The sequence below is a fragment of the Cannabis sativa genome, chromosome 2, assembly GCF_029168945.1.
Source record: "Cannabis sativa cultivar Pink pepper isolate KNU-18-1 chromosome 2, ASM2916894v1, whole genome shotgun sequence".
In the NCBI taxonomy this organism is placed as follows: Eukaryota; Viridiplantae; Streptophyta; class Magnoliopsida; order Rosales; family Cannabaceae; genus Cannabis; species Cannabis sativa.
In genome coordinates, this window is record NC_083602.1 from 91,979,777 (window position 1) to 92,005,739 (window position 25,963).

Sequence of the window (25,963 nt, forward strand, 5' to 3'; positions counted from 1 at the left end):
TCATTTAATGGGGTCGGAGAATCTTGGCTGCTTAAGAGCAAACAGAGAAAAAACTCACCAAGAACATTCTTTGTATTAAAGAGAGAAACATTCTCCTAAGTGTAAGATCTGTATTAAAGACATCCATAAATATCAGTGGCTCGTGGACTAAGGCTCGTTAACGCCCCAACCACGTAAAAAGTCTTCATCTCGCTTTCTTACAGCTCATTATCATATTCATATTTCATTAGTTGCCGAAAACCTCGGTCAACAAATTATATCTTGAGTTTCTAAACATCCCTAATTACTAGACTGTATAATTAAGACTCTAATAATTAAACTAGGTAGTAATTAGGCTAATTAGGATTTTTGCCCCCTGAACTTTGACATGTACCAAATCGTGCCCCCTGAACTATTAAGGTTATTGAAAATGCCTTCTGAACTATTGCGATTGTTGGATTTAAGGACTTTTGTCTAATTTTATTCAATTTTACTATTTCAATGATTGTTTATGTACTAAATCATGTTCCCCAGACTTTGATATCTACCAAATCATGCCCTTTGAACTTTGACATGTACTAAATTATGCCCTCTGAACTTTCATCTATGTTAGACTTTTTTACTAAAATTAGAAAAACATCCTTAAATCCAACAATCTCAATAGTTAAGGGGGTATTTTCGATGACCTAAAAAGTTCAGAGAGCATGATTTGATACATGTCAAAGTTCAGAGACCAAACATCTTAATTAGCCTAATAATTATATCCAAACACACTATAAAAAAAGGAGGGAAGATTTGAGTTGAGTTTGGGGTCAAAGGCAAACTATTAGCTAGCTAGCTGGCCAAGGAGGAGTGTGTCAGGCCAGGCCAGGCAAGGCAAGGCACTCCCTTCCTTCACTGTCATAAAATAAAAGTATAGATTTTTATATATATAATATAATGTAAGAAATATGACATTTTTGACAATTGACAGGACTTAAATCTCTCATTGTCACACTCACCAATCCATTACTCTCTTTCACTCTTAAAAAAGAACACAAAAATTTAATATATTTTAATAAGAATGATAGAGAGAAGACACACTAATCAGATTTTTTAATCCCTGCTTTGCTTTACTGTTGTTGTTTGAAACACAATATGAGCGCGTGTATCAACGCGCCACAATAAGAATACAAAATACTTTGTATAGATAGATAGATAGATAGAATAATCCTTGTGTTTTTTTTTTTAATATAAATATTTATATATGTGAGGTTAGTAAAAGGGCCCAAAGGGTGGTCTGTTCTGGTCTGGTCTTTGGTCTGGTCCTATCTACTTTCTCTGAGCCTTCTTTGCCTTTTGCCTAGTTGGCACTCTTCTTCCCATTTTCCCATTTCTTCTTCTTCTTCTTCTATTCCATTGCTTCATTCTCTTCTCTTCTCTCCAATCTCCATAGCTATTATACAATACACTAAGAGGGCCACATACCATTACCATACATAAACAACCCATAAGCCATTAGCCACTTTCCTTTCAATTATTATATTTATATATATATTTATATAAAAACAGAAGCAAAGGTCCTTCCTTTTTCAATTTCCTTGCCTGCCCATCTTCTTTTTCTTCTCATTCTGCAACAACATTCCATTCTCTTCCCTTACTTTTATTTCTTTTATTTACTTGTACCTGTTGTTGTCTTGTAGCTGTACAACATTTACATTAAAAAAAGACCTCATTTTTATCACATTCCATGCTTCAAGATCTCTCTTTTATTCTATTGTTATTATGTATAATATCTCTCCTTCTTTTACCGATTTCATGCCTTTACCTTCACCTCATTGTGTCTCCAAGCCTCTCAGAACCATTTTCTGAACAATGCCACTCTCAGGTGATTCAAAATCCTTCTCCATTTCCTTATTCTAGCTTCTGGGTTTTGTCTAAGGTGCCCACTTCTCAAGATGAAGCCAGGTAATTGTTTTGTTTAGCTTACTTATATGAGATTTCATTAATGGATGGCTTAAAGATTTCCCATGTTGTGGATCCATTGTACTATCCTTTTTTAGTACCAATTTCCCTTCTTTTTCTTGAAACACTTTCCTCTTTTCCTTTTTGTTATTTCGAGATTGATTTGGTGAGAAATTAGAAAGAGAAAAATAAAAATAAAGAAAAGAAAAGAAAACATTTTGTTTTACCATTATGTGTCTTTACATTACTTGTTTGTTTTTTAGAGTTAGTTGTTGTTTTAGCCTTTCTAGGGTCAATGAAGAAAAATACAGTAAAAACTTGAGCTATTATCTTCCTTTTAAATATGTTTTTACTTTTTAAAGAAAAGAAAATAAAAAGAATCTTCTTTTTGTTTAGTTGGGTTAGTCAGATTGAATTGCATTTTCAGGTAGCTGAGTTCATTATCAGTTACAATCACAGACAGCCCAAGTACTGAAATTTTGTGCTTGTGCTTGTTCTTAGATGCATTTTGTTGTTTAGCTTCACATACAAATGACTTGAACTTGATTCATCTCATCAGGTTCTCAACATGCTGATTTGGATTCTTCCCCTGGCCATAGTATGAGTGGCAGTTATAGGAACTTCATGTCTGGTTTGTATTCATTTTCAATCTTAAACAATCCTTATTTGTCTAGAGCTGTTTTCATAGTCTGTTGCTTCTAATAATTTGAGACAGAACACAATGTTTTTCTTAGAGTAATAATTTTCTGGATTCTTAGTAATGGCAAACAATTGTTTACATTATGCATCTTTGTTATCAATTTCTTAGAAATGAATCTCATGATCAAACTTTATTTTCTTAGGCATCCCACACAATGATTTGGACATGTCTCCAGAGCCAAGCTTGGATGGAAGTTTCAGAAAGTCAAATAGTGGTTTGTAATTTATTGTGCTCTTCTCTATAATTTTGCTTTGCTTTCTTTTCTGCTAATTCAAAATAAGCATTACAAAAAGACAAATTAAGACTGCTCTCATAGCATTTGTGCCAAGAAACAAACTTCACTATGTCATTTTAAGCATCTCAACATGTGTGACTTTTTCATATGTTTTTTTTTTCTAATGATGCAGTTATCTCAGCACACAGTCTATCAGGGGCTTCGGTTTCAAGCAAGTTTGGGCCTTCTTCTAGACGATTTTTAAAGGGGCTAAAAGATTATGGAAAGAAACTCGTTGACTTTGAGTTGTTCACACAGAATCTTGAGGAGTGGGTTTTTGATAATTTATATACAGATTCAAACAATGCAGAACCTTTTTTCAGCTCTCCCTTTATGATTGATGAATTGCGCAAGCTTGATGTTGCGCTAGAGGGGGTTTTGTTTCAACAACTCTTCCGAATGCCATGCTCGTCTTATGTTTCTGATGATCTAAAGGAAGAGGAGTACCTTGCAGTGGAAGACTTTTTTCATGCTATTGCCATTGGCTTGTGGCGTACATTTTGGCACAAGAGAGGGCCGTTGCCTTTCTTGTTGTCTTGTCCGCGTTATCCTGGCTCCAAGTTTTACACTGTGGACAAGGCAATATCAAGAGGAAGGCTTAGAGAGCTTTGTGGCTTTGCTTTGATGTCAAGACTTGGAAGTGATTCACATGTTCGTTGGAACCAGGTTGTGGAGTTTGTTCTTTACAAACAAGACATATTGTCAGGGAACGGGTTGAAATTTTCTGCTCGGGTTATTTGTGAAGCAATTTTTTACGGTTTTCATATACTTGTTGCAAGGTTTTTGAGCAAGACTATTAGTTTAGACAGCAATTCAATCTTCATTTTGGTTCAAGATTCTAGATATGGAGGAGTGGTGAGATTGGGAGGTGATCTTACGAAACTTGACTTGAACTCAATCAATCCATATGAGTCTGTGGCTGAGTGGATGAAAAACCATGCTGAAATCAGAGTTTCCCCGGTGGACATGATATGGAACAAGCTAGGAAATCCCAATTGGGGTGACCAGGGAACTCTTCAAATGGTTATGGCTACCTTCTACTCTATTGCCCAATGGAATGGACCACCGAGGAAATCTATATCCTCTTTGGCCTCAAATCACAGCCTGCGCCTTCAGAGACGTTGGATGGAGTGTCGCCCTGTTGAGAATGAGAATGCTTTGGTTCACTTTCAAACATCTGGCTATCATCAACAAGGAGAAATTGTTGAAGTTGACCAGGGCGAGTCTTTAATTCAAAGGACGAAAGGATCACGTTTGAAGCTTAAGCAAGGTGAGATTTTACTACTAGATGATCAACAACATGGGCAGAAAAGTTTCCAAATACAAGAATCTGTGATAGGAGGAAACTATTTTCTCTATAGTGCTATTTCTCTTGATCACCCCATGAATTCGTTGGCTTTATACGTGGGCGCTCATCCATCGAGACTGGAACCCTCTTGGGAGGATATGAGTCTTTGGTACCATGTACAAAGACAAACAAAAGTGCTAAATATCTTGAAGCAGCAGGGAAGTTCAAACAAACATTTGCCTGAAATAGTTTCATCTGGCCGAGTTCTGCATTCTGGTCCATGTAAAAAGGAGAGTCCAGGCGGGAGGTGTGATCATCCATGGTGTGGAACTCCAATCCTTGTAACATCTCCAGTAGGTGAACCACTATCATGTGTGGTAGCTAGGGACGGCCCTTTCTCACCCGAGGAAGCAGTGCGCTGTTGCAGAGATTGTCTGGCTGCACTGAGAAGTGCAGCAATGGGAAATGTTCAACATGGTGACATTTGTCCAGAAAACATAATCCGAGTTGTGGACAAGGAAGGTGTAAGATACGTGCCCATATCATGGGGGCGCGCAGTGCTTGAAGATAGAGACAGCCCCGCAATCAATTTGCAATTCTCTTCATCTCATGCACTTCAACACGGGAAGCTTTGTCCATCATCAGATGCGGAGAGCCTGGTTTACCTCCTGATGTTCATTAGTGGGGACGGGGGCAGCCACCAGCAGCAGCAACAGCAGCAGGATTCTATTGAGTCTGCATTGCAATGGAGGGAAAGGGCGTGGGCTAAGCGGTCGATTCAGCAGCAGCTCGGGGAAGTATCAGCTATCCTAAAGGCATTTGCGGATTATGTTGATAGCCTGTGTGGAACACCATATGCAGTTGACTATGATATTTGGTTGAAGAGACTGAGCGATGCAGTGGATGGTTCGGCGGATAGAGATAGGGATAGAGGGAAGATGATTGAAGAAGCAGAAGAAGAAGTTGTAGGCATAACATTGGGATTGGAATTGGGGGATGTTGCTGAATCATCAGGAACATCTGGAGGTGTATAAGCCTAGTTTTGTTTTGTTTTGTGTTATGCTCTACATTCTACTCACTCTCTGGGCTGTTTGATATGATAGAAAAGAAAAAACAGAATGTGATTTTGACCATACTTTGATTGATGAATGAATGTGTATTGTGCACCAGAACACACTTCTGAGCAGTGTTGTAAATGAAATCTGATTGAAACAGAATACACTTTGGTTTCAATGACAAGAAACCCATAATTCAATTTGCATACACTGCTACTGAATGAAATTTTTGGATTAAGTCGCAGATTGAGTCAATCTATTTAAGGCGTTCGCGGCACTATTTAGGAATTTGCAAGTAGTCAAAAATTGCCGGTCATCCTCAAAATAAAACAACCCAATCTTTACTGTACTGAGTCTCCACTGTCCTGGGTCAGAGCTGTCAAATACACCCTCAAAATATGCTATCGCACATGAAATTTTTTTAGTGAAAATTATGTTTGTAGGTCAAGTGTGTTCTCACTCATTTACACAAAATTGGGGTACCTTAGAATCCTATCCTAAGTGCCATAATTGTACTATATATACCATTGTAAACAAAAATTCATATCCTATGTGAGACTATTTATTCCACACACACTTATTTTCTCAAAAATTTACTCACTTTGTAAAAAGTTCCAACAAATACATATAAATTCCTCACTCAAGTGCAACTAGGAAGCTCCGATCATTAAACGTGGGGAGCTTCGATTGTGATGGCAAGTTAGTTAGTTCAGCAAGAGCATCAGCAGTGATATTTACTAGTCCGAATAGACGATTACAATGAAAAATAGAAATTTGCCAAAAAGAATTCCAAACCTGAAAAATATCACTAACAAGTTAGTATCAATAAATAGTTTCAGAAGAGCATTGGACCAAACTTTTTTAATAATAAAAATTGAAACTTTTTCAATCTAAACGTGCTCTAGTGTAAAATCCTTCCTATTTTGGAGCAATTGGACCAATTTAATTAAAAAAATTCTTTTTTTAGAAATTGGAATTTAATAAGGGCCCTTATAAAAGTCGAAACTTGAAAGAGAATGAAAGGGATTACACGAGTTATTTCCATATAAAAATAAAAAACAAAGCTTTGGCTATACGATTCACTATTCAAGAGTGTTCGAAATACTTGGCTTTGTTTGTATAACTACAAAAAGCTTGCGCCTTTGGGTTTTTGATCGGTCGGGGATGTCGGAAACCGAAGTGGGTCAAAGCTCAAACTCCTCTTCCTCTGATCAAACATGGGCTAAGCTTGGTAAGCCACTTTCGTTTTTCTCAGGAATAGGTTTGTGATGATAACAATGTAGATAAACGATTTCAGTAATTATTTGGTAGTTTTATGAGTGGGTTTTTGGATTCTCTCAATGTTGCAGTTCCCTCCGATTCAAGATTTTCAGATGTTGAGATAAAGGTTGATGATGTTCTTGTTTCCTCCCACATAACACTTTCTTCTTCTTCTTCTTCTTCTGAGCAACATCAATGGTGTCAGATTAATAGAAATTCAGATTTATCTTCTGCTACTTTGCACAATAAGAGGTTGTTTTTTCATTTTTTCCTATTTACTATATAACAATGTCATTTCTGAAGAGATTAAAAAAGAATTAATCTTTCTTTATTTCGTTATTTTTTAATGTACGTATATATGTATAGTTCTCATGCAATCCTTGCTGATGATGTTGTCATCCCAAATGAAGACTCTGTTGTCATTAACTGTGGAACTGAAATTATTCCTGGTCCTTGTAAAGAAGGTTTGAGCCCTTGTAACTTACTCTTTACTCTTTTGTATGTAATACCACTCCCTCAAAGCTTTTCTAGTGAAGATTCTAGTTCTAGGCAGTACTATATATTTGTAATTTAATTTGACATTTACCAAATTATGTCTGAACTTTTTAGGCAGTTAAATATTTTTCTGAAAATGGTTAGATTTAAAGACTTCTGTCTAATTCTTCCATTCAATTTATCTATGTATGTATAAATGTATGTATGTATCACTTTAACATATTTAAACAGTACTCTAAAGCACATTAAAAATGATTAGTGGGCTGTTCTACTTGACTCTTGCATTTTTTTTATTGCTAGGAAATCTTAGTTTGTCATTTTAGAACTTATTTGTTTAAAATCACCTATCATGTATGTATAGGTATCTATACTTCTGAAAATGATTGTAATTTCTCTTTTAGGGTTTTTGAGCTATAGATTCAAACTAATGCCAAGACCTGAAACCACTCAGAAGAAATTAAAGGTGACTACTTTAAGTATTGGATGTTAATTATTTAGCTTCTTTTTTCAATATCATTTGGATTTAATCTGACTTTTTATGGTTACCCCAGATAAGCATAGATGTTGATCATGCAAAATGCTGCATTTGCTTGAGTGTGTGGCACGATGTTGTTACTATTGCCCCTTGCTTTCATAACTTCTGGTATGCTTCTCACAATTTTTCTTAATGTAAGTGACCGCCCTTGTCTTTATGATCTCATTGAATCTCACTCAATATGTCATTATCCACAGCAACGGATGCTTCTCAGAATGGTTAAGGCGATCAGAAGAGAAACGCTCGAATGTACTCTGTCCTCAATGTAGAGCCGTTGTGCAGTTTGCTGGAAGAAACCACTTTCTGAAGAACATTGGAGATGTAATGGTTAATTCTTATATCATAATCACCTTTGAACGCCGCAAAGATTAACTTTGCTTCTTGTCTTGTTTATAGGATATACTGGAGGCTGATTCTTCTCTAACACGTTCAAAGGATGAAGTTGCAGTTTTAGATAAATATGCATCAATACAATCAAACCTTGTGAGTAATCGTTTACTTTTCTGTTAGGCTGTAGAATGTGCATACATCTGTACGTGAATACTCATCTAGAAAATTGTGATGTGAACCTTTTCAACTTTGACATGTTTATTTTGTATCATTGATTATTCTGCATGTAATGCCCGGTAGGTCGTTAAGAGTGGAAAGATGGGTCGTCGGAAGAGGGCCTATTCACCCGTGGACGAGTTAAGTGGTGGCATAGATCTTCCATGCCCACAATGTGGTAATACTAATAGTTTGATAATGACTTTGGTTAAGAAATTATTACCCCATTTTATATATTGCTTGATCTCGAAGAGGTTTTCTTATATATGTGTTCTGTTTAATTGGAACCCCTCTGTTTACATTTATTTAGGTACTGAATACGGTAGCTTTCGCTGCAATGATAACACTATCCACTTACAATGTCAATCATGTGGAGGAATGATGCCTTCACGGTCCAATGCTAATGTAACACAACACTGTAAGATTTTTCCGTATACATTAGAATACTCTTTGGTCTTTTGTTTCACAATTAATATTCGGAGACAACACTATAAGGATTTCAAATGATGAAATGATGGCCTAAGAATCCCTTTAATATACTGAAGGGTTATGTTTTTTGCAATTTTTATGTGCTTGCAGGTTTAGGCTGTGATAGGGCTTTTTGTGGTGCTTATTGGCATTCTTTAAGAGCTATAGGAACAGGAGCTCATGCAATGTGCAGTTCTGAGACCTTTAAACCGGTGTGTAAATTTCATGTGTTTGTGTTGAGTTTATAGACATGCATCCTACACACTCTCATGCATTCATATTTATTAGTGTATATATCCATTTTATAAGAAATTATATATATAATTGTATAATGGAATGAGTAAATTGATAGATTGAGTGAATTATGTAATGTTTAATGGTTTGCAGATCAGAGAACGTACTATCTCGAGAATTCCTTTCTGGGCGCATGAAAAGAACCGACATGAGCAAGATGTATGAATCATTAAAAGTAGAGATAGCACAGTTGTTTCTTAATGATAAAAGTTTCGAATTACTAGTGTATTCTTTTGTTTTTTACTTCTTCTTAGATTACAGAGAAGTGTTTTAGACAAATGGGCAGAACACTACAGGATGTTGTTACAGAATGGATTGGAAAGTTGAACAACAGAGAGATCGGTACATAAGTTTACTTTTGTTTTAAGCTCCAAAGTTCTCCATTTGCTTCCCACTTATGCTCTCTGAATCGAAATGTTGGTCTTGTTGCTTAGATTCTGACTCGTATAGTAGTTAATTTTGTTTGAATTTACGATTCTTCTCTCACGAAACATGCTTTACCGTTCTTGCTCCAATGTTCACTTCTAAAAAGGCAGCTTTTATGGGTTTGCACTTTGTTATTTTGGTTGCTGTGCAGATCGAAGTAGAATGCCGCTTAATCATGCTGAAATGATAACAGCTGAGACCCATTTATGCAAGTATGTTTCCCTCCATAGATTCTTTCTTGCTAAAACTGAATTTTATTTATTCATCATGTCAGTGAATGATTATGTGGTGTAATATTTGTGTGTGTTGAATGGAATATGCAGTGATTGTTATGAGAAACTTGTGTCGTTCCTGTTGTACTGGTTTCGGATTTCAATACCCAAACATGTAAGTAAAGACTAAGACTTTGTTCGTCGATCATATGGTTGAGAGTTTTTGAGATGAATTGAGAAGGTTGTTTTGTACACTTGTGTAGCTTCTTCCGGGGGATGCAGCTGCAAGAGATGATTGCTGGTATGGATATGGTTGTCGGACACAACACCACAGCGAAGAACACGCTCGCAAAAGGAATCACGTGTGTCGTCCAACAAGGGGTTCAAATATGTAGTTAAGTCAATTTTGCATTCGTATAATACTGTGCAAACAGAAAACAGATGGATTTATTTTGTGTTCCTGAATTCTTGACTGGTTTATTTGCATATATATCTATGAATGAATGGTTGAGTTACTTTTCAATGTCTTAGCAACAATTGCCAATTGATCCTTCTTGCAAGAAACTGTTCAAATTGTCAATTGTACCCTGGTTTTACTATGCTGCAAAGTGTCTTATATATATGTGTGTGTGTGTGTGAGATTTGAAATTATAATGAAAAATGTTTTGAAACTGAAGTGAGGGATTTTCCATAGAGTTGAGAATACAATCAAAGCAGCAAATAATGGATGAATGCACCACCAAATAGCGAGGAATGAATGAATTCTGAGAAATCTTAGTGAGCGAGTGATTGGTTGGTTGTAAGAATGAGATGACTACTTAATCCAATAATCAATAGATAAATGCTAAAACACAACAGTACTGTCTAATATTTTTTAACGTGTCATATTACTATTAGTATAATTATATATTAGGTCTTAACATTGCTAATCGTTTACACTGTAACGTTTCCGCTTCAAGCTTTTATCGGGTTTTCCTTAAGGGTTAATAACTCTTATATACGGGTTCGTCTTTTTTGGTTGCTTCATAGAATGATGACTTAATCTTGTAGATCAATATGAGTCTTTTAGCGTTTTTTGATCTTACTCGTGCACTTTTTAGAAATTTTTTTCAAGAGATTACTCATCTTGAAATTACTCTAAATTAAGCACGCTTAACTTTAGAGCTCTTTCATAATAAAAAAAAAATGTATCTTATTAATATAAGTAGTACCAGTCAATTTATTTAAGAATTCTTTAATTGCATAATTCTATATCTATACAGTCTTAAAATCATCACATTCTCAATTTTTTTTCTTTGTAGATCACGGCACTCTTGATTATCACCCCACCTCTTATAGTATTACTCTAATCAATAATATGGTGCATGATATGCTATTGCTATGCATGGTTTGAACTCAGGTAGATTCTTACTCTCTATATATGTTGTTGTTACTTGTTAGGTGACCAATCAAATCGATTAGAGATGGACCCCACTTAATATCATTACTCAGTGAGGCTTTTTATATTATTATTATTATATGTAAAGTTTTTAGGTAAAAATTAGAAAGACATATATAAGAAAGTAGTTAATTTTATGAATAGATCAAAGTAATTTGTATAAGAGATTGTGTTCTAGAATCCTAGAAGAAAACAAAAGAGGTAGGTGAAGGGTAACGTGGGAGAGAGAGAGACAAAGGAAGTGGTTAACTATACGCACAAACACATAACTACGTACCTTTTTCATCAATTAATTAAATTAAATATAAATGTAGATATATATAATAGGGTTCCTTTAAAATAAATACATCCATTGATGCACTTCCAATTTATTTCAACATTTGAGAAAATTTTTTGTTCGATTCTTTTTCATGATGGTTCATGTTTTAATTATTTAAAACATCTTAACATTTTTTGATAGATTCGAAAAGATTTAACATGTCAAAAATAATATCAAAGAGTCTTTTAAACTATAAAATTCTCTATGGTGCTTCATAATGGAAATTTTTTCTATATTATATATCTATTAATAATTATAAGAATGAGAGCTAGCTACTACTAGTACTACTATTACTACCCACGTCTTTACTATATATTATACACATTGATCTCCTTTTCAATGACATGTGTTTACGTAATACTATAATACCTCTTCTTTACTTAATTATACATTCATGTATCTTAATCCCAATCCTAATCCTAATCCTACCTAATTAATAATCAAATATGTTGGATTGGATGGATTCATCTCCTCATCACTTCCATGTATGATTTATATATATGATTGATAATATTATTAGTAATATCATAACCACCATCCTAATTAATACTTGTGTACATTAATATAATTCATTCATGTTATAATCTCTCAATTAAAATATATTTAACTTATTAAGCTTACCTGCAATTCATGTCTTGAGCTCTGGCTGAGATCAGGGATGGGTGTGCAAAGTTAATGTTGATACTGCGATTGATTGAATTAGAGGTTCTTGTAGTCTAGGGTTTTCAAAAATTGGATGGAGGAAGTCTTAGTGTCTGCATCATGGAGAGCCCTTGGGAGTTTTTCCCTAGAAGTTGATGAGGAATATATAGTCACTAAATCTTAGTCATATTATGTTGTTATAGATCCACCCTTAGGATTTGTTCTTAATGATGATACTATTGATGCTTGTAATTTTTCACATTGTTAAGGATTTGTGGCATGGGTTTTTTTAGTCACATATTTTTACAGATGCCAATTATTAATGAAATGCATTATTATTCTTATTCAGTATCTTAGAGTAAAATTGACACAAAAAGAGGCAAATATAACTTACGAGTGGGTTAATTAATTACTTCTTTTTCTTCAAAATTTTGACGTGGTTAAATTGCACCAATATCATCATATAGCACCACCTCATCTCATTTGTTACTAGCATATACATTATACATATACATAAGAAATCATTAATATATAAAAATATTATAGTAGTACTAAACATGTATATTATGAGTGTACATATATATATCTAGGTTGGTAACAAGTACGTAATACATACAAAAATTTAAGTTGAGATGAGAATAGTGAAGCCAAAGAGAGATTTTTTTATCAACCATTATATTAGGTAGTACTAGTTGTTGTATAATATGTATAGAGATAATTACTATGAGGAGTACTAGTAGTAGTAGTAGTAGTGGTGGTGGTGGGTACTAATACAGGTTTTACTACTCTTTGATGAGACTGAGACTCAGAGTCATGAGTAGTAGTATTAATATTACTATTGCAGTTACATAATGATGATGATTGGCTTTTTTGCAATCCTAAATTGTAACACAAACACACATGAGTAGTAAACAAGTGTTGTTGTTGTTGTTGTTGTTTTTGCTCTGTACTTGTACTTGTACTAGTAGTAGTAGTAGTGGGAGTAGGAGTAGGGAGCCCAAATGGTTGTAGGCCTATGGAGAGGTCCAAGTTGATGAGCCCATGTTGTGTATCACTTATAATAACATCATTTCGATTATGATGATGATGATCACTACTATTATTACTACTACTCCTTTCAATAATCCCAACTTGATGATTATGATGATGAAGTAGTAAGTTGGTGTTGGGATTGGGAATGTTATTACTCTTCTCAAACATAATAAGTTTGTTATGATCACGGTGATCATGATCGCTGCTGCTGCTGCTACTACTGCTATTAGTACTAGTACTAGTTTTCGTTACTGGAAGAATACTAGTACTAGTACTAGTTTTATTATTAGTAGTAGTAGCAGTAGACATGAGTAGAAGTGGTCGATGTGTTTGTGGATCGATTCCTCTACTATACAACTTTCTTTTGATGTGAGTATTCCAATAATTCTTTATTTCATTATCTGTTCTACCGGGCAATCTTGATGCTATTAAAGACCACCTATCATAACACAATCATATAGATTCTATAAGTATAATTTTAATATATATAGTTAAGTGCAATAAATAAAATTATTTAACAATTATTAATTATTATTAAATGAAAAATAATTATTACTTGTTTCCAAGCAAGCTATGAAGGTTGATGATGAGTTCATCTTCATCTTCTGTGAAATTCCCTCTCTTCAAATCTGGCCTAAGGTAATTTATCCATCTAAGCCTACAACTTTTACCACATCTAAGCAAACCTGTACATATATGTACATATAATTAATATATATATACTTTTTCAAATCAAAGTAGATAGAAAATCTTCAATTGAAGCTAATTCAGACTTTTAAGTGCATGCACAATTAATTTATGAGCAGTCGTATTCATACCATATATAATATGAATAAGAAATATATATGTATGTATATAAATTTATATATACCAGCTGCTTTGGGAAGAGATCTCCAGCAACCTTCACCATGGAGTTTGATATAGTGAATGAGACGTTGATCTTCTTCTTTAGTCCATGCACCTTTGTTTGTGTGCTCTTTCTCACAACAAGGAGATCTCCCCATACTTATTAATATATGATCAAATTATATGTAACAATAAGGACTTTATATACTTGTATATTTATATATAGTAGAAGGAAAATAAAGACAAGACAAAGAAATTAAAGATCAGGGGATTGATTAATGGAGAGTTTTGACCGAGTTGGTAAGGAAAGACAACAACAATAGGTAAGTGGTTCTTAATTATTAATTATTTAATATATGTATGTATGTATGTATATGTGTGTTTTTTTTAATGTTTATTCAATGTAGGTGTCCTATTCCATTTTATATATAATATTTATATATTTTATACATATGTTATGTACCTACTCTCTTTCTCTAAACATGTGCTTCTTATTTCTTTATTAATATCACTACTACTATATACTAACCCTTCTTTAATTTCTTATTAGGTCCTAAAGTAAAGTATCCTTTTAAGCAAAAATGTTTCCCATTTTCTTTTTTCTTTTAAATAAATAATAATTAAATATTGATTAGGTAGGTAGCTCTGCTTTTGATGTACTTGATTTAATCTAATACTTGTCTCCACTCCCCACCCAAACAAACATTATGAGAATTGCTTGATACTTATTTTTTTGAAAGGTATTTTAATTTTTCGATATAATAAACTATATTGTAGTTATTTAAGACATCTTTTAAATTTTTAAAAGATTTAACACATAAAAAGTAAAATCCAAACAATCTATTACACTCGTACCTCTTTAATTTTATATGAGACAGTTAAACTCTCTTTTTATATTATAAATTATTTTTAATTTTTAAAATTTTGTAAAACATTTTAAATAACTATAATAAACTATTATATAGATGTATAAATTAAAATTATAATTCCATATATATATATAAAAAAAGAATGCATTGGTGTACCTACCCTAAGCAGCCTATATTTTTTGTATGTATTAATATTAAATTTAATAAGTGTTAATTTGATTTGCATCAAGCAATTCCTACTTTTTCTTTATTTGTTATCTTGTACATGTACATGTATATTGTGTGTTGAGTAGAGTAGAGTAATGAAAAGAAGTTAATTAATTAAGTTCATGAATATGATCTACCCCAATATCAATTGGATAGTCAACCAAATTACTTTCTTAATTTTATTTATCAACAATTAGCTAAAGCAATACATATAAGCTAGCTTTCCATTTATGATATATATTTTGTTATGTTGCAAGTAGTAGTATATACTAGTAGAAGTAGATTGTAAGAAAACAAAAGAAATTAATTAATAATACAAGTATATTATTATGATTTAATATATATTTATATGTTAATTATGGCAAAGAAGTCAAAGTCAACACATATAAATTGTGGAATTAGACCTACTACTCCATCTCTTCAGCCAGCAAACACTCTTGCCACCTATTCCTTGCCCCCACTACTATAGTACTATTACTATTACTTTTTTTATATTATATGAAATTAATAATAATTAATTAACTATAAAAATAAATAAATAGCTTCTAGAAGAGAAGAAGAGCAAACCCCAAGACCAACTTACTCCCACTCACACACACACTACTAAATTATGCCAGTACTCTTGTCAATTCATTAGGAGGGCAAAAGAGGACACTATCACTACACATTTTTACACCAAAATTACATTACACACAGGGCCAAAAAATTTAGTTTAGTAAATCCTATCTTAAAATCAATATGTGATTGATTATTTTCTTTTTTTATGATTATGTAGTGTGATATTGTAGTGGGTGAAATCTACAATTATAGAACTCGGGCATCAGTTTCCTGTCAAAAGTAATTAAAGAGATAGATAAAAGTACGGTGGTGAGGCTTAAGAGAAAAGTTTAGAAAGACGACTATCTACTTGAACAAGTGAGTAGTGTGAGTATCGAAATGTTCAATCTCCTGCCTCTGTCGTATGGTTTCTTTAATGGTGTTCCTTCAGTATCGTTGCCCTCCATCCACGTCACCCATTAGACTCGTTCAAGTTGGTTGATTCCCTCATTTTACGGGAATGGTAACCATCTTTCTGACTGGTTCAATATCTACTTGGTTCCACTCGTTTGGTTGAATGGCCGAACTCGGACCCGGTTGCAAGGTGATCAGCTTATGTCCCATAGGCTCACTCGTTTGTCTATTTTAACGCCTAGTGAGTCTGTCTGACTGCCTTATTGAGTCCAATATTATTGTATCTATTATTGATGAGCTCGTCTGACTTTCATATTGAATTTCTCAAAAATATTTCAAATATTAAGCGATTTTTCCCTCTACAAATATTATTACTGTTGTAATGTAATATCCTGTCTAATATATTTTAATATAATAATTATTATAAAAAATTATTAATTATTTATAATATTTCAAGATGGTGTCAGGACTGGTAAGTTTAGGTAAGCTAGGTCCACGCGTCTAGGCCTCGCCTATTTTAAGAGCTTATATTTAAAATATCTTTTAAAAAATATACATATTTTTTAAAAAAAATTTAAAAATACTATTTATTTTTATAATAAAAGTTCAAAATTTTATTTTTAAATCCGTTCATTTCAATTCAAGATTTAGAGTGGTGGTAGACACTACTAATAATTTAGTTAATTACAATATTCTTTTCTATATATTTTGTAAAATGTGTGAATACAAATTTTATTAGTAGACACGACACTTAAAAAATAGTTAGCGTTTTATTTATATATATATAAATTTAAAATAAATTAAATTAGACCAAAAGTGATATAAATAATTTTATTTTTTTTTGGGATCATATAATAATATGTGTCATTTTCAGAACACAACCAACCAACCTGCCCATTCCACCCACATTTCCATATAATATGATATGATGATGATGATGATCATGGTTGGTAAGAGATATATATATATATATAGAAGAGGTAAGGCACATCCCATTCCCTATCTAACTTTTCTTTCTTTATTCTAATAATTTACCTTCTAGAAGCCAACCCTTTTAATTTGAAACCCTTTTTAATTATAATTATTATTTATAATTAATTTTAGTAAAAGAGGAAATATTTATATGGAAGAATCATTTAAGGTTGGTGACCCACCTCCTCTCCTCTTCACCTCTATAATATATATACAAAAGTCAAGTGGGCCTTTATTTCCTATGCTCCTTTCATAGTCTCATACACTACTCATCAATCATCTATTCTCATTCTTTTAATTAACCCTAAGTTTATTTTAACTTGTATATAATTTAATTGATTAGTCATAAGATAAGATTCTTGTGTGATGCCAAATATCATATTCATATATGCTAATAATAAAAATAATAATAATAATAATTTTAATATATTTTTGTCTACACTACTTGTCTTGAAAGACGTGTGTCTAAAAATGGATGGGGTCTCTATTAGATTAGGTACACCGGAATAAATAAATAAATAATAAAATGCTATACTAATATTTATTAATGCTACTCCAACTATATATTATATATATCTATAATACTATTCTAATTCTACCATAATATATATTTGTCTTTTTTCTTAATCAAATTTCATCTCACCTCATTACTTATTTATTTATTTAATTAATTAATTATTTATTTATTTATTCATTACTTAAACAATAAGAGAATAATTTGATTCAGCTGAACTAAAATCACCCCCTCCATAAATTATAATAAATATTGGAAGACCAATTAATCCCTTTTTCAATTAACTTTTTTTTATTTCCATAAATTTTAACGGTCAAATGACTTTTTTCATTTATTTTGGTTGGGAGAGTTGACATAATATCTTTTCTCCAGTGAGATTGTGCGCAACGTTTTGAGGAAAACGACAACATTTTATACAAACGACAATGCAAGTGAAAACGACGACAATATGTTTGGAAAAGCAAAGAACAATGAAAATGACATTATTTGTACGAAAAGGACATTCATAATTACGATAAAAACGACAACAATTTCATAAAACGACATTAATATTCATAGAAACATTAAACAACATTGAGGACGAACAAGTGTCATAAAACGACAACAGTTATAAAAAACGACATAAGGAAATAAGAGAAAAACATGGTAGGATACGATCATAGCTATAATTAATTAATTAACAATGCCTTGTGCAGAAACATCGTTGACGAAATCCCTGACAATTTCCACCGGAGAAGCCTTCGGTTCTACAAATGGTGGCACAGTTATGATCAATGACGCATAGCCCTTTGAAATGATGACTCTTGGATTCACACACTCTTCCTTCCGCCCAAGAACACACCAACAAAATCATCAACAACACTACTCCAATATTAAACCCTCTTACTTTCCTCATCTCCATATTAATTATCACTTATTATACTAATTAGAGTAATTAATGAGAGTGATATTAATTGGCCAATATCTCTAAATTAATTAGTCTATATATAGACCATCCAAGAGAGGAGAGGAGTTATATATATGAATATAAATATATTGTGTGTTGCCCCCCATGCATATATATGCACCGTCCCACGTGATCACACAGAATACTATGTCTATATTTTGTCACGCATCCATGCACGTGCAATTCACACATTCATATGTAGTGAACCACGTGATGATCTCTCTCATCTCCTTTCTCTTTATTTATATAAACTAATAATTAACAAACATATATACAAGAATATATTATTAATTAATGGAGGAAATTAATGAATTAGTACGACGTAGTATATTATTAGTACATCTATAAGAGAGGATCTAGCTATCGAGCTAGCATGTAATTTGCTTTGAATACAAATATTATGAACTTCTTCCAACATTGATTTTAGGATATAATTAAATAGCGCCTCACCATTGTTCACCGAATAAAACGAGGTTTGTATTTTCTATTTTAATTTTTACATTTATTTTATTGCTCTATAATTTATACCCAATTTTATAAGTATTAGAAATTCTAATTTCAATAAATTATATTTAATATTTTAATTATAAAAAATATTAATATACAATAAAAAGGGATGATTTTCCAAATAAAATGCTACGCACTACGATCTGAAAAAAAAAAAAATATATACTCACCATATGTGCTTTTTATCAGTTCAGTTATGAAAATATATTGAACATTTATTAATTATTTAATTTAATTTATAGTGGACCTAGTTCGGGAAGTGGGGCATGCAGCTGCCCACATACAAAAATATTTACCATATATTTTTTAAAAAATTAATATATTTGAATAATTTATAACATATAGTTAATAAATTTTTATATTTGTTCAATATTATATTATTTGAGTGTAGGCTTATAATTAATACCAATATTGGGTATGCATATATACCATATATACGTACGAATTAAGAAGATGTACGTATAAAACAAAATATCATTTTTATTCATTGTAGATGATTAATATATAGTACTACATAATTAATAATCATATATATATATGATTATAGTATATATATTATTACTATAGCTAGCTAGGTAGAAGATGCAACAGCATATGGAAACAAGTAAAAAGTAGGTAGGTAGTAGATGATGATATATAATTAAGGTATTATTAATGGATTAGCATAGTTTGGAACAGAAACAACGTCGACGAAGTCCCTTGCATGCTCCTCCGGCGAATCCTTTGTTGAGAAATGAGTTTTTCCTTCATCTGCTACTGCTGGTATACAGAGTTCTACCCTGCATCTGTCTGCACCAAATCCTCTCTGTTTTCTGGTTTGACATGTGTCACTGTGGTCCTAATCATTGGATTCGATCCCTAGGCAATTCTGTTAGAATATTCTGTACTGTGTAATCTTTCTAGGGAATGGTATTGGGTGCCACCTGTAATTGAGCCGTTGCTCATCCTCTCTGCTGTAACAAACATGCATATCTATATATACTTGATACTCAGCCTCATAGAAATTGTGCTGAGAAATATTTCTTCATTTATTCTTGTTTTTAACTTGGTATCAGAGCACCTTGACCCCCGTCAATGGCGACTCCCCAAGATCAAGCTCAAACAGAGGGTGGCACAAACAACTCTGCTGTTGACAGCAGTAATCGAGATGGTGGTTCCTCATCTCAACCTCAGCTCCCAAACACTTTTCATCACCCAACTACTCTAAATCAACCCTTTTCTTTAAAGCTTGATAGAAACAATTTCACACTGTGGAAAACCATGGTTTCCACCATTGTCCGTGGTCACAGACTTCACGGTTATCTCAATGGAACAAAAATGTGTCCACCAGAGTTTATTCCTGTCACTGCAGAAGCCAAATATGAAGGAGAACTGACTACAAATCCGGAGTACGAACAGTGGATCATCAACGATCAGCTACTCATGGGATGGCTCTACAGCTCGATGACTGAAGGAATAGCAACGGAAGTGATGGGTTCAAGCACTGCTGCTGGTCTCTGGCGTGCTCTGGAGAGTCTCTATGGAGCCTACTCCAAATCCAAAATGGATGATACAAGAACCCTTATACAGACAGTTCGAAAAGGCTCAACTCCCATGACAGAGTACCTTCGTCAAAAGAAAAACTGGGCAGACATCCTTGCACTTGCTGGAGATCCGTACCCCGAGGCACATCTTGTTGCCAATGTCTTATCTGGTTTAGATGCTGAGTATTTATCTATTGTTGTGCAGATCGAAGCAAGACCTACCACTACTTGGCAAGAATTGCAGGACTTATTATTGAGTTTTGATAGTAAAATTGAAAGGTTGCAGACCCTGAGCATAAGCAGCAAAACCACTACTCCTACTGCCCCGCAAGCCAATCTTGCTTCTAAAAACAATCCTGGAGGAAATCACACTGGTCGTGGTCGTGGAACTCACAACATGAATCACTACTCTGGAAGTGGAGGAAGGTTTCCTGGAAGTCGTGGAAGCAGTGGACGTTTTCGTGGAAGGGGCCGTGGCAACACAACTAGACCTACTTGCCAAGTCTGTGGCAAGTATGGTCATTCTGCTGCTGTATGTTATAATCGATTCGATGAGAATTTCATGGGTACAGACCCTAACAATCCCACTGGAGGGAACAAACAACAACATACCAGCCACAATGCCTTCATTGCTAGCCCTGAGATTCTTGAAAGTGATGTGTGGTTTGCTGACAGTGGAGCCAGCAACCACATCACCTCAGATGCCTCAGCTCTAAACCAAAAACAGCCCTACAATGGTAAGGAAAAAGTTACAGTGGGTGATGGAACCAAACTCAACATATCACACATAGGTAGTGGTTACTTAAAAGATAACTGTGGAAATCGTTTGCTTTTAAAAGAGATGTTGCATGTCCCTCAAATTGCCAAAAGTTTAATTAGTGTGTCAAAACTCACTAATGACAATAATGTGCTAATTGAATTTCATTCTGATGTTTGTTTGGTGAAGGACAAGGCAACTCGGAAGGTGGTGCTTCGAGGAGTACTTAAAGAAGGATTGTACAGACTTGAAACTCCATCACAGAACCTATCATCCACAACACAAAGTCACTCCCAGGTCATCAACAAAAACCAGTCAGAGTCTTCATGTTTTCCAGTTTGTTTTTCTGTCGAGTCTAGTGCAAACCAGTCCCAAGTTAGTGTTAATTCTGTGTCAAGAATGGATGTTTGGCATAGGCGTTTGGGCCATCCATCATCCAAAGTTTTAAATCTTGTTTTAAATACTGCTAATGTAAGAAAATCTAAACATGAAATGCAATCGTTCTGTGATGCATGTCAATATGGGAAGTCTCATGCTCTTCCATTTAAACTTTCACCTAACCGAGCCAAATCTGTGTTAGAATTGATCCATACTGACTTGTGGGGGGCTGCTCCCATTGCTTCTAACTCGAATCATAGATACTATATACACTTCATTGACGACTACAGTAGGTACACATGGCTGTACCCACTGAAGTTCAAATCAGAAGCACTTGATGCTTTCATACAGTTCAAGAATTTGGTTGAAAACCAATTTGACAAGAAAATTAAATGTCTCAAAACCGATTGGGGTGGTGAATATCACCCCTTCACAGCCTTGGTTCAAACTCATGGCATTGAATTTATTCACTCTTGTCCTCACACCTCTGCCCAAAATGGCAGAGCTGAGCGCAAGCACAGGCACATTGTTGAAATGGGCCTTACCTTGCTTGCTCAAGCTCAAATGCCTCTGAAATACTGGGTTGATGCTTTCCACACAGCTGTGTTTCTCATAAATAGGCTACCAACACCCATTCTTGACAACAAATCACCATATGAAGTTCTCTATCATCGAAAGCCTGATTACACATATCTCAAAACCTTTGGCACTGCTTGTTTTCCTTGCATAAGACCCTACCAATCTCACAAATTTCAGTATCACTCCCTAAAATGTGTCAATCTAGGATATAGTCTATCCCATAAAGGATATAAGTGCCTAACTCCTACAGGTCGAGTCTACATTTCTAGGAATGTTGTATTCAATGAACTTGAGTTTCCTTTTAAGCAAGGATTTCTTAATAATTACCATGTTCCTCAACCTGTCATCATACACAGCTCTTCATGGTCTCAACTACCATTTTCTGCCCCAGATATCTCAGACCAGTCCATACCAAGTTCTGTTAACAATTCTTCTGCAGTACACTCTGAAGCATCACCTCAGCAACATGAGCCGCTTTCACCAAACAACCTCAGGTCTGGTTCAAGTTCAGCAGGGGAGGATATCCATAGTCCGTTTTATACTGGTTTTAATGATGATTTTGCTGACCGTCTTGATCAGTTTTCAGTTGCCCCTGACCTTGAACCAACATCTGACACTGTTGAGACTACTGAACCTGCTGCAAACGACTCACCTCAACCAACCTTAGCCACTGCATTACAGCCAACACACCAGATGATAACTAGAGCTAAAGCAGGGATTTTCAAGCCAAAAACTTACCTCAGCTCATCCAAATCCATACACACAATCTCTGAACCAACAAGTGTTGATGAAGCTCTTCGACATCCAGGATGGAAAAGTGCTATGGACACTGAAGTTATAGCCTTAAAAAGAAATGGAACCTGGGTACTGGTTCCACCTACAGCTGGTCAAAATCTGGTGGGCAACAAGTGGGTTTTCAGAATCAAGCTTAGAGCAGATGGCACGGTTGAAAGACTAAAGGCAAGACTCGTTGCAAAAGGGTTCCATCAAAGACCGGGGATAGACTATGGTGAGACTTTTAGTCCTGTTATAAAAGCTTCAACTGTAAGAATTATCCTCACTATAGCAGTGTCAAATGGATGGGAAATAAGGCAATTGGACATCAATAATGCTTTTCTAAATGGCATTCTAGAAGAGGAAGTGTTTATGGCTCAACCTCAAGGTTTTGAAGAGAAAGGAAAAGAAAATTGGGTCTGCAAACTCAATAAATCTCTCTACGGATTGAAACAAGCTCCTAGAGCTTGGTTCGATAGACTCAAGAACACTCTCATCACTTGGAAATTCAAAAACTCGAGAACTGACACTTCCTTGTTCTTCTACAAAACAGAAAAGATTGTTATCTTGGTACTGATCTATGTTGACGATATCATAGTGACTGGAAACAATCCAGAGAGTGTCAAAGGATTCATTTCTAAACTTAACGGGTCCTTTGCCTTGAAAGACCTCGGTCCCCTGCATTTCTTCCTGGGAATAGAAGTTTTCAGGGATCCTACTGGTTTGTATCTCACACAGACACGATATGTTGAAGACATTTTAAAAAGAGTCAACATGGAAAATATTAAGCCATGTCCTACCCCAATCTCAGCAGGCAAACCTCTTTCCATCCAAGATGGAGACCCAATGAAAAACCCATCTGCCTACAGGAGTGTCATTGGCTCACTGCAGTACTTATGCCACACCAGACCCGACATTGCCTACTCCGTAAACAAATTGAGTCAATTCCTCCAAAGACCTACAAATGTTCACTGGAGTGCTGTAAAACGAGTTCTTAGATACTTAAAAGGAACCAAAACTTTGGGCCTTCACATCAGCTGCAGCAACAAGTTAAGCATCACTGGCTTCTCAGATGCAGACTGGGCTTGCTGCCCTGATGACAGACGTTCTGTTGCTGGTTATTGCGTGTACTTAGGAGAAACACTTGTGTCTTGGTCATCCAAAAAGCAAGCTGTTGTTTCCAGATCAAGCACTGAATCCGAGTACAGATCATTAGCTCATGTCTCGGCTGAAATTTCCTGGATTGAATCCCTTCTTAAAGAACTGAATTTTCCTCTGCTCATGCCTTCAATTACTTGGTGTGACAATATCAGTGCCAGTGCTTTAGCCTCCAATCCTGTTTTTCACGCTAGAACTAAACACATAGAAATTGATGTTCATTACGTTCGTGACAAGGTTCTGCAGAAGAAATTGGAAGTTAGGTACATTCCATCACATGATCAGATTGCTGATCTTTTTACAAAAGGATTGTCCAACTCAAGGTTCTCATTTCTTGTGGACAAACTCGGGGTTAGAACTTCCCCCTTTCGTTTGAGGGGAGGTGTTGAGAAATGAGTTTTTCCTTCATCTGCTACTGCTGGTATACAGAGTTCTACCCTGCATCTGTCTGCACCAAATCCTCTCTGTTTTCTGGTTTGACATGTGTCACTGTGGTCCTAATCATTGGATTCGATCCCTAGGCAATTCTGTTAGAATATTCTGTACTGTGTAATCTTTCTAGGGAATGGTATTGGGGTAATTGAGCCGTTGCTCATCCTCTCTGCTGTAACAAACATGCATATCTATATATACTTGATACTCAGCCTCATAGAAATTGTGCTGAGAAATATTTCTTCATTTATTCTTGTTTTTAACTTCCTTGGCTCCTACAGGAGTTGGTGCAACCACTGTCACTCATGCATTTCCCAAGGAAATGTGTGCTACGAGATTCGCATACCCTTCCCTCCACTCCCACCACAACCTCTTCTGCATTATAATATTATTCATATATATTCATCAAAATCATTCATTCATTCATTCATCATATTAATTAATTAACAAATTTAATTAAAATTAATTACTTACTCGAAGCCAAAAGGACGAAGAGCAACAACAAGAAGAACAGTACTCCACCACCACCACCAAACCTTACTTTCTTACTCTCCATAATATATATTTGATTATATTATATATTCACACTGAGTGAATGTATTTATTATATAGATCGAATAGGGCACATGACATGCTGACACCTATATATAACCATGCACAGCTACCACACCATGCTTAATTATATGCTGCCACCTGTACTCTTCATAGGACCATATTTGTCACTCTCTCCTATCAACACGTACGTGTCATTCCTCCATCCTTATCACTAGAGGAGAGGACATAATGTGTATTAATTAATTAATTAAAAATTGATAAAAGAGTAATATTGGTGCCTAATATTTTTTTAGTGTCCGTCTCATATAATTTAAGAAAATAAGTTTTATAGAATATCGCTAACCCCAATCATAGAGTGACACTTATATATAGAAGGTTTTAGACATCATTGGTACCCAATAATAGTGCTCAAATTAATTCAGCATTCAAATGATTAAATTTTAGAGAATTGGTACTCATGTGGATATTGTTTATTTGGCAAAATATAAAAATATTATACTATTGGAGATAAATAAATACTATTATAAAAATTATATTGATGATATTGATGCTATCTCTTTTTAAAAATAATAAAAAATCAAATATAAATAAATAATGTGATAATATATATAATTAAAAATTTAAAATAAATAATATATTAAATAAAAATATATGAAATCATAATTATAGTATTTTTAAAAAATAATATACTCTTGGAGCGTTTAAAATTACAAGTGTTAAAAATAATGTGAAAGAGATATAAAATAAAATATTATATTCTTAAATAATTTTTAACACTTTTAAAAAAAATTACCATTATGCTCTAAAAGTTACGTTTACATTGATTAATGATTCTTTTAATTAAGAATTTTTTTTTTTTTTTTAAAATAAAGTAGCTTTATTCAATTAAATCTTTTAAAATTATGGAAGAATAGCAAGCAGAATTTCTACTAAAAATACGATCAACCTCATAAAGGAAACCTGCAGACCATTTTACAAAACAGCAATCAAATTAACAAACCTCTACATTCTTGTAAAACAAAACTATAAGGAGAAGTTAAAGTTTTAGTATTCTTGATATCATTTATGAGCGTAAAGACAATCAATTT

The 25,963-nt window shown here is 34.1% G+C and overlaps 4 protein-coding genes across 5 annotated transcripts; 2 read left to right on the forward strand and 2 right to left on the reverse strand.

The window, feature by feature from the left end:
- Positions 1 to 1,231: 1,231 nt before the first annotated feature.
- Positions 1,232 to 5,359, forward strand: LOC115720852 (uncharacterized). Of its 2 annotated transcripts, XM_030650038.2 has the most exons (5): positions 1,232 to 1,926; positions 2,351 to 2,391; positions 2,483 to 2,554; positions 2,766 to 2,837; positions 3,031 to 5,359. In XM_030650038.2, the coding sequence occupies exons 3-5, from the start codon at positions 2,524 to 2,526 to the stop codon at positions 5,217 to 5,219; spliced, it is 2,292 nt and encodes a 763-aa protein (XP_030505898.2). In that variant the 5' UTR covers positions 1,232 to 1,926; positions 2,351 to 2,391; positions 2,483 to 2,523; the 3' UTR covers positions 5,220 to 5,359. The 2 variants fall into 2 exon arrangements, with proteins under 2 accessions (XP_030505898.2, XP_030505897.2); XM_030650037.2 differs by lacking the exon at positions 2,351 to 2,391.
- A 749-nt stretch (positions 5,360 to 6,108) lies between these two features.
- LOC115718461 (uncharacterized) lies at positions 6,109 to 9,999 on the forward strand. Its single transcript, XM_030647245.2, has 15 exons — positions 6,109 to 6,471; positions 6,590 to 6,752; positions 6,867 to 6,964; positions 7,397 to 7,458; positions 7,547 to 7,638; positions 7,728 to 7,851; positions 7,927 to 8,013; positions 8,161 to 8,254; positions 8,387 to 8,494; positions 8,656 to 8,756; positions 8,932 to 8,997; positions 9,093 to 9,180; positions 9,416 to 9,476; positions 9,588 to 9,651; positions 9,740 to 9,999. Exons 1-15 carry the CDS (start codon positions 6,405 to 6,407, stop codon positions 9,869 to 9,871), a joined length of 1,407 nt encoding a protein of 468 aa, XP_030503105.1. The 5' UTR covers positions 6,109 to 6,404; the 3' UTR covers positions 9,872 to 9,999.
- Positions 10,000 to 12,389: 2,390 nt separating this feature from the next.
- LOC115718654 (transcription repressor MYB6) lies at positions 12,390 to 14,017 on the reverse strand. Its single transcript, XM_030647478.2, has 3 exons — positions 13,779 to 14,017; positions 13,464 to 13,593; positions 12,390 to 13,346 (listed from the first exon to the last, which is right to left on the reverse strand). Exons 1-3 carry the CDS (start codon positions 13,909 to 13,911, stop codon positions 12,554 to 12,556), a joined length of 1,056 nt encoding a protein of 351 aa, XP_030503338.2. The 5' UTR covers positions 13,912 to 14,017; the 3' UTR covers positions 12,390 to 12,553.
- A 3,597-nt stretch (positions 14,018 to 17,614) lies between these two features.
- LOC115718468 (defensin-like protein 1) lies at positions 17,615 to 18,988 on the reverse strand. Its single transcript, XM_061111074.1, has one exon. The coding sequence runs from the start codon at positions 18,165 to 18,167 to the stop codon at positions 17,943 to 17,945; it is 225 nt and encodes a 74-aa protein (XP_060967057.1). The 5' UTR covers positions 18,168 to 18,988; the 3' UTR covers positions 17,615 to 17,942.
- Positions 18,989 to 25,963: the final 6,975 nt, after the last annotated feature.

Excerpts from the sequence above, each read along its gene's own strand:
- LOC115718468 (XM_061111074.1), bottom strand. The coding sequence starts at position 18,167 with ATGGAGATGAGGAAAGTAAGAGGGTTTAATATTGGAGTAGTGTTGTTG.
- LOC115718461 (XM_030647245.2), top strand. The coding sequence starts at position 6,405 with ATGTCGGAAACCGAAGTGGGTCAAAGCTCAAACTCCTCTTCCTCTGAT. Across the intron at positions 8,255-8,386 it reads TCTTCCATGCCCACAATGTG|GTACTGAATACGGTAGCTTT; the intron begins GTAATACTAATA and ends ACATTTATTTAG. Across the intron at positions 8,495-8,655 it reads TGCTAATGTAACACAACACT|GTTTAGGCTGTGATAGGGCT; the intron begins GTAAGATTTTTC and ends ATGTGCTTGCAG.
- LOC115718654 (XM_030647478.2), bottom strand. The coding sequence starts at position 13,911 with ATGGGGAGATCTCCTTGTTGTGAGAAAGAGCACACAAACAAAGGTGCA. Across the intron at positions 13,594-13,778 it reads ATCTCTTCCCAAAGCAGCTG|GTTTGCTTAGATGTGGTAAA; the intron begins GTATATATAAAT and ends ATATATGTACAG. Across the intron at positions 13,347-13,463 it reads CATAGCTTGCTTGGAAACAA|GTGGTCTTTAATAGCATCAA; the intron begins GTAATAATTATT and ends GTGTTATGATAG.
- LOC115720852 (XM_030650037.2), top strand. Across the intron at positions 2,555-2,765 it reads TTATAGGAACTTCATGTCTG|GCATCCCACACAATGATTTG; the intron begins GTTTGTATTCAT and ends TTATTTTCTTAG. Across the intron at positions 2,838-3,030 it reads TTTCAGAAAGTCAAATAGTG|TTATCTCAGCACACAGTCTA; the intron begins GTTTGTAATTTA and ends CTAATGATGCAG.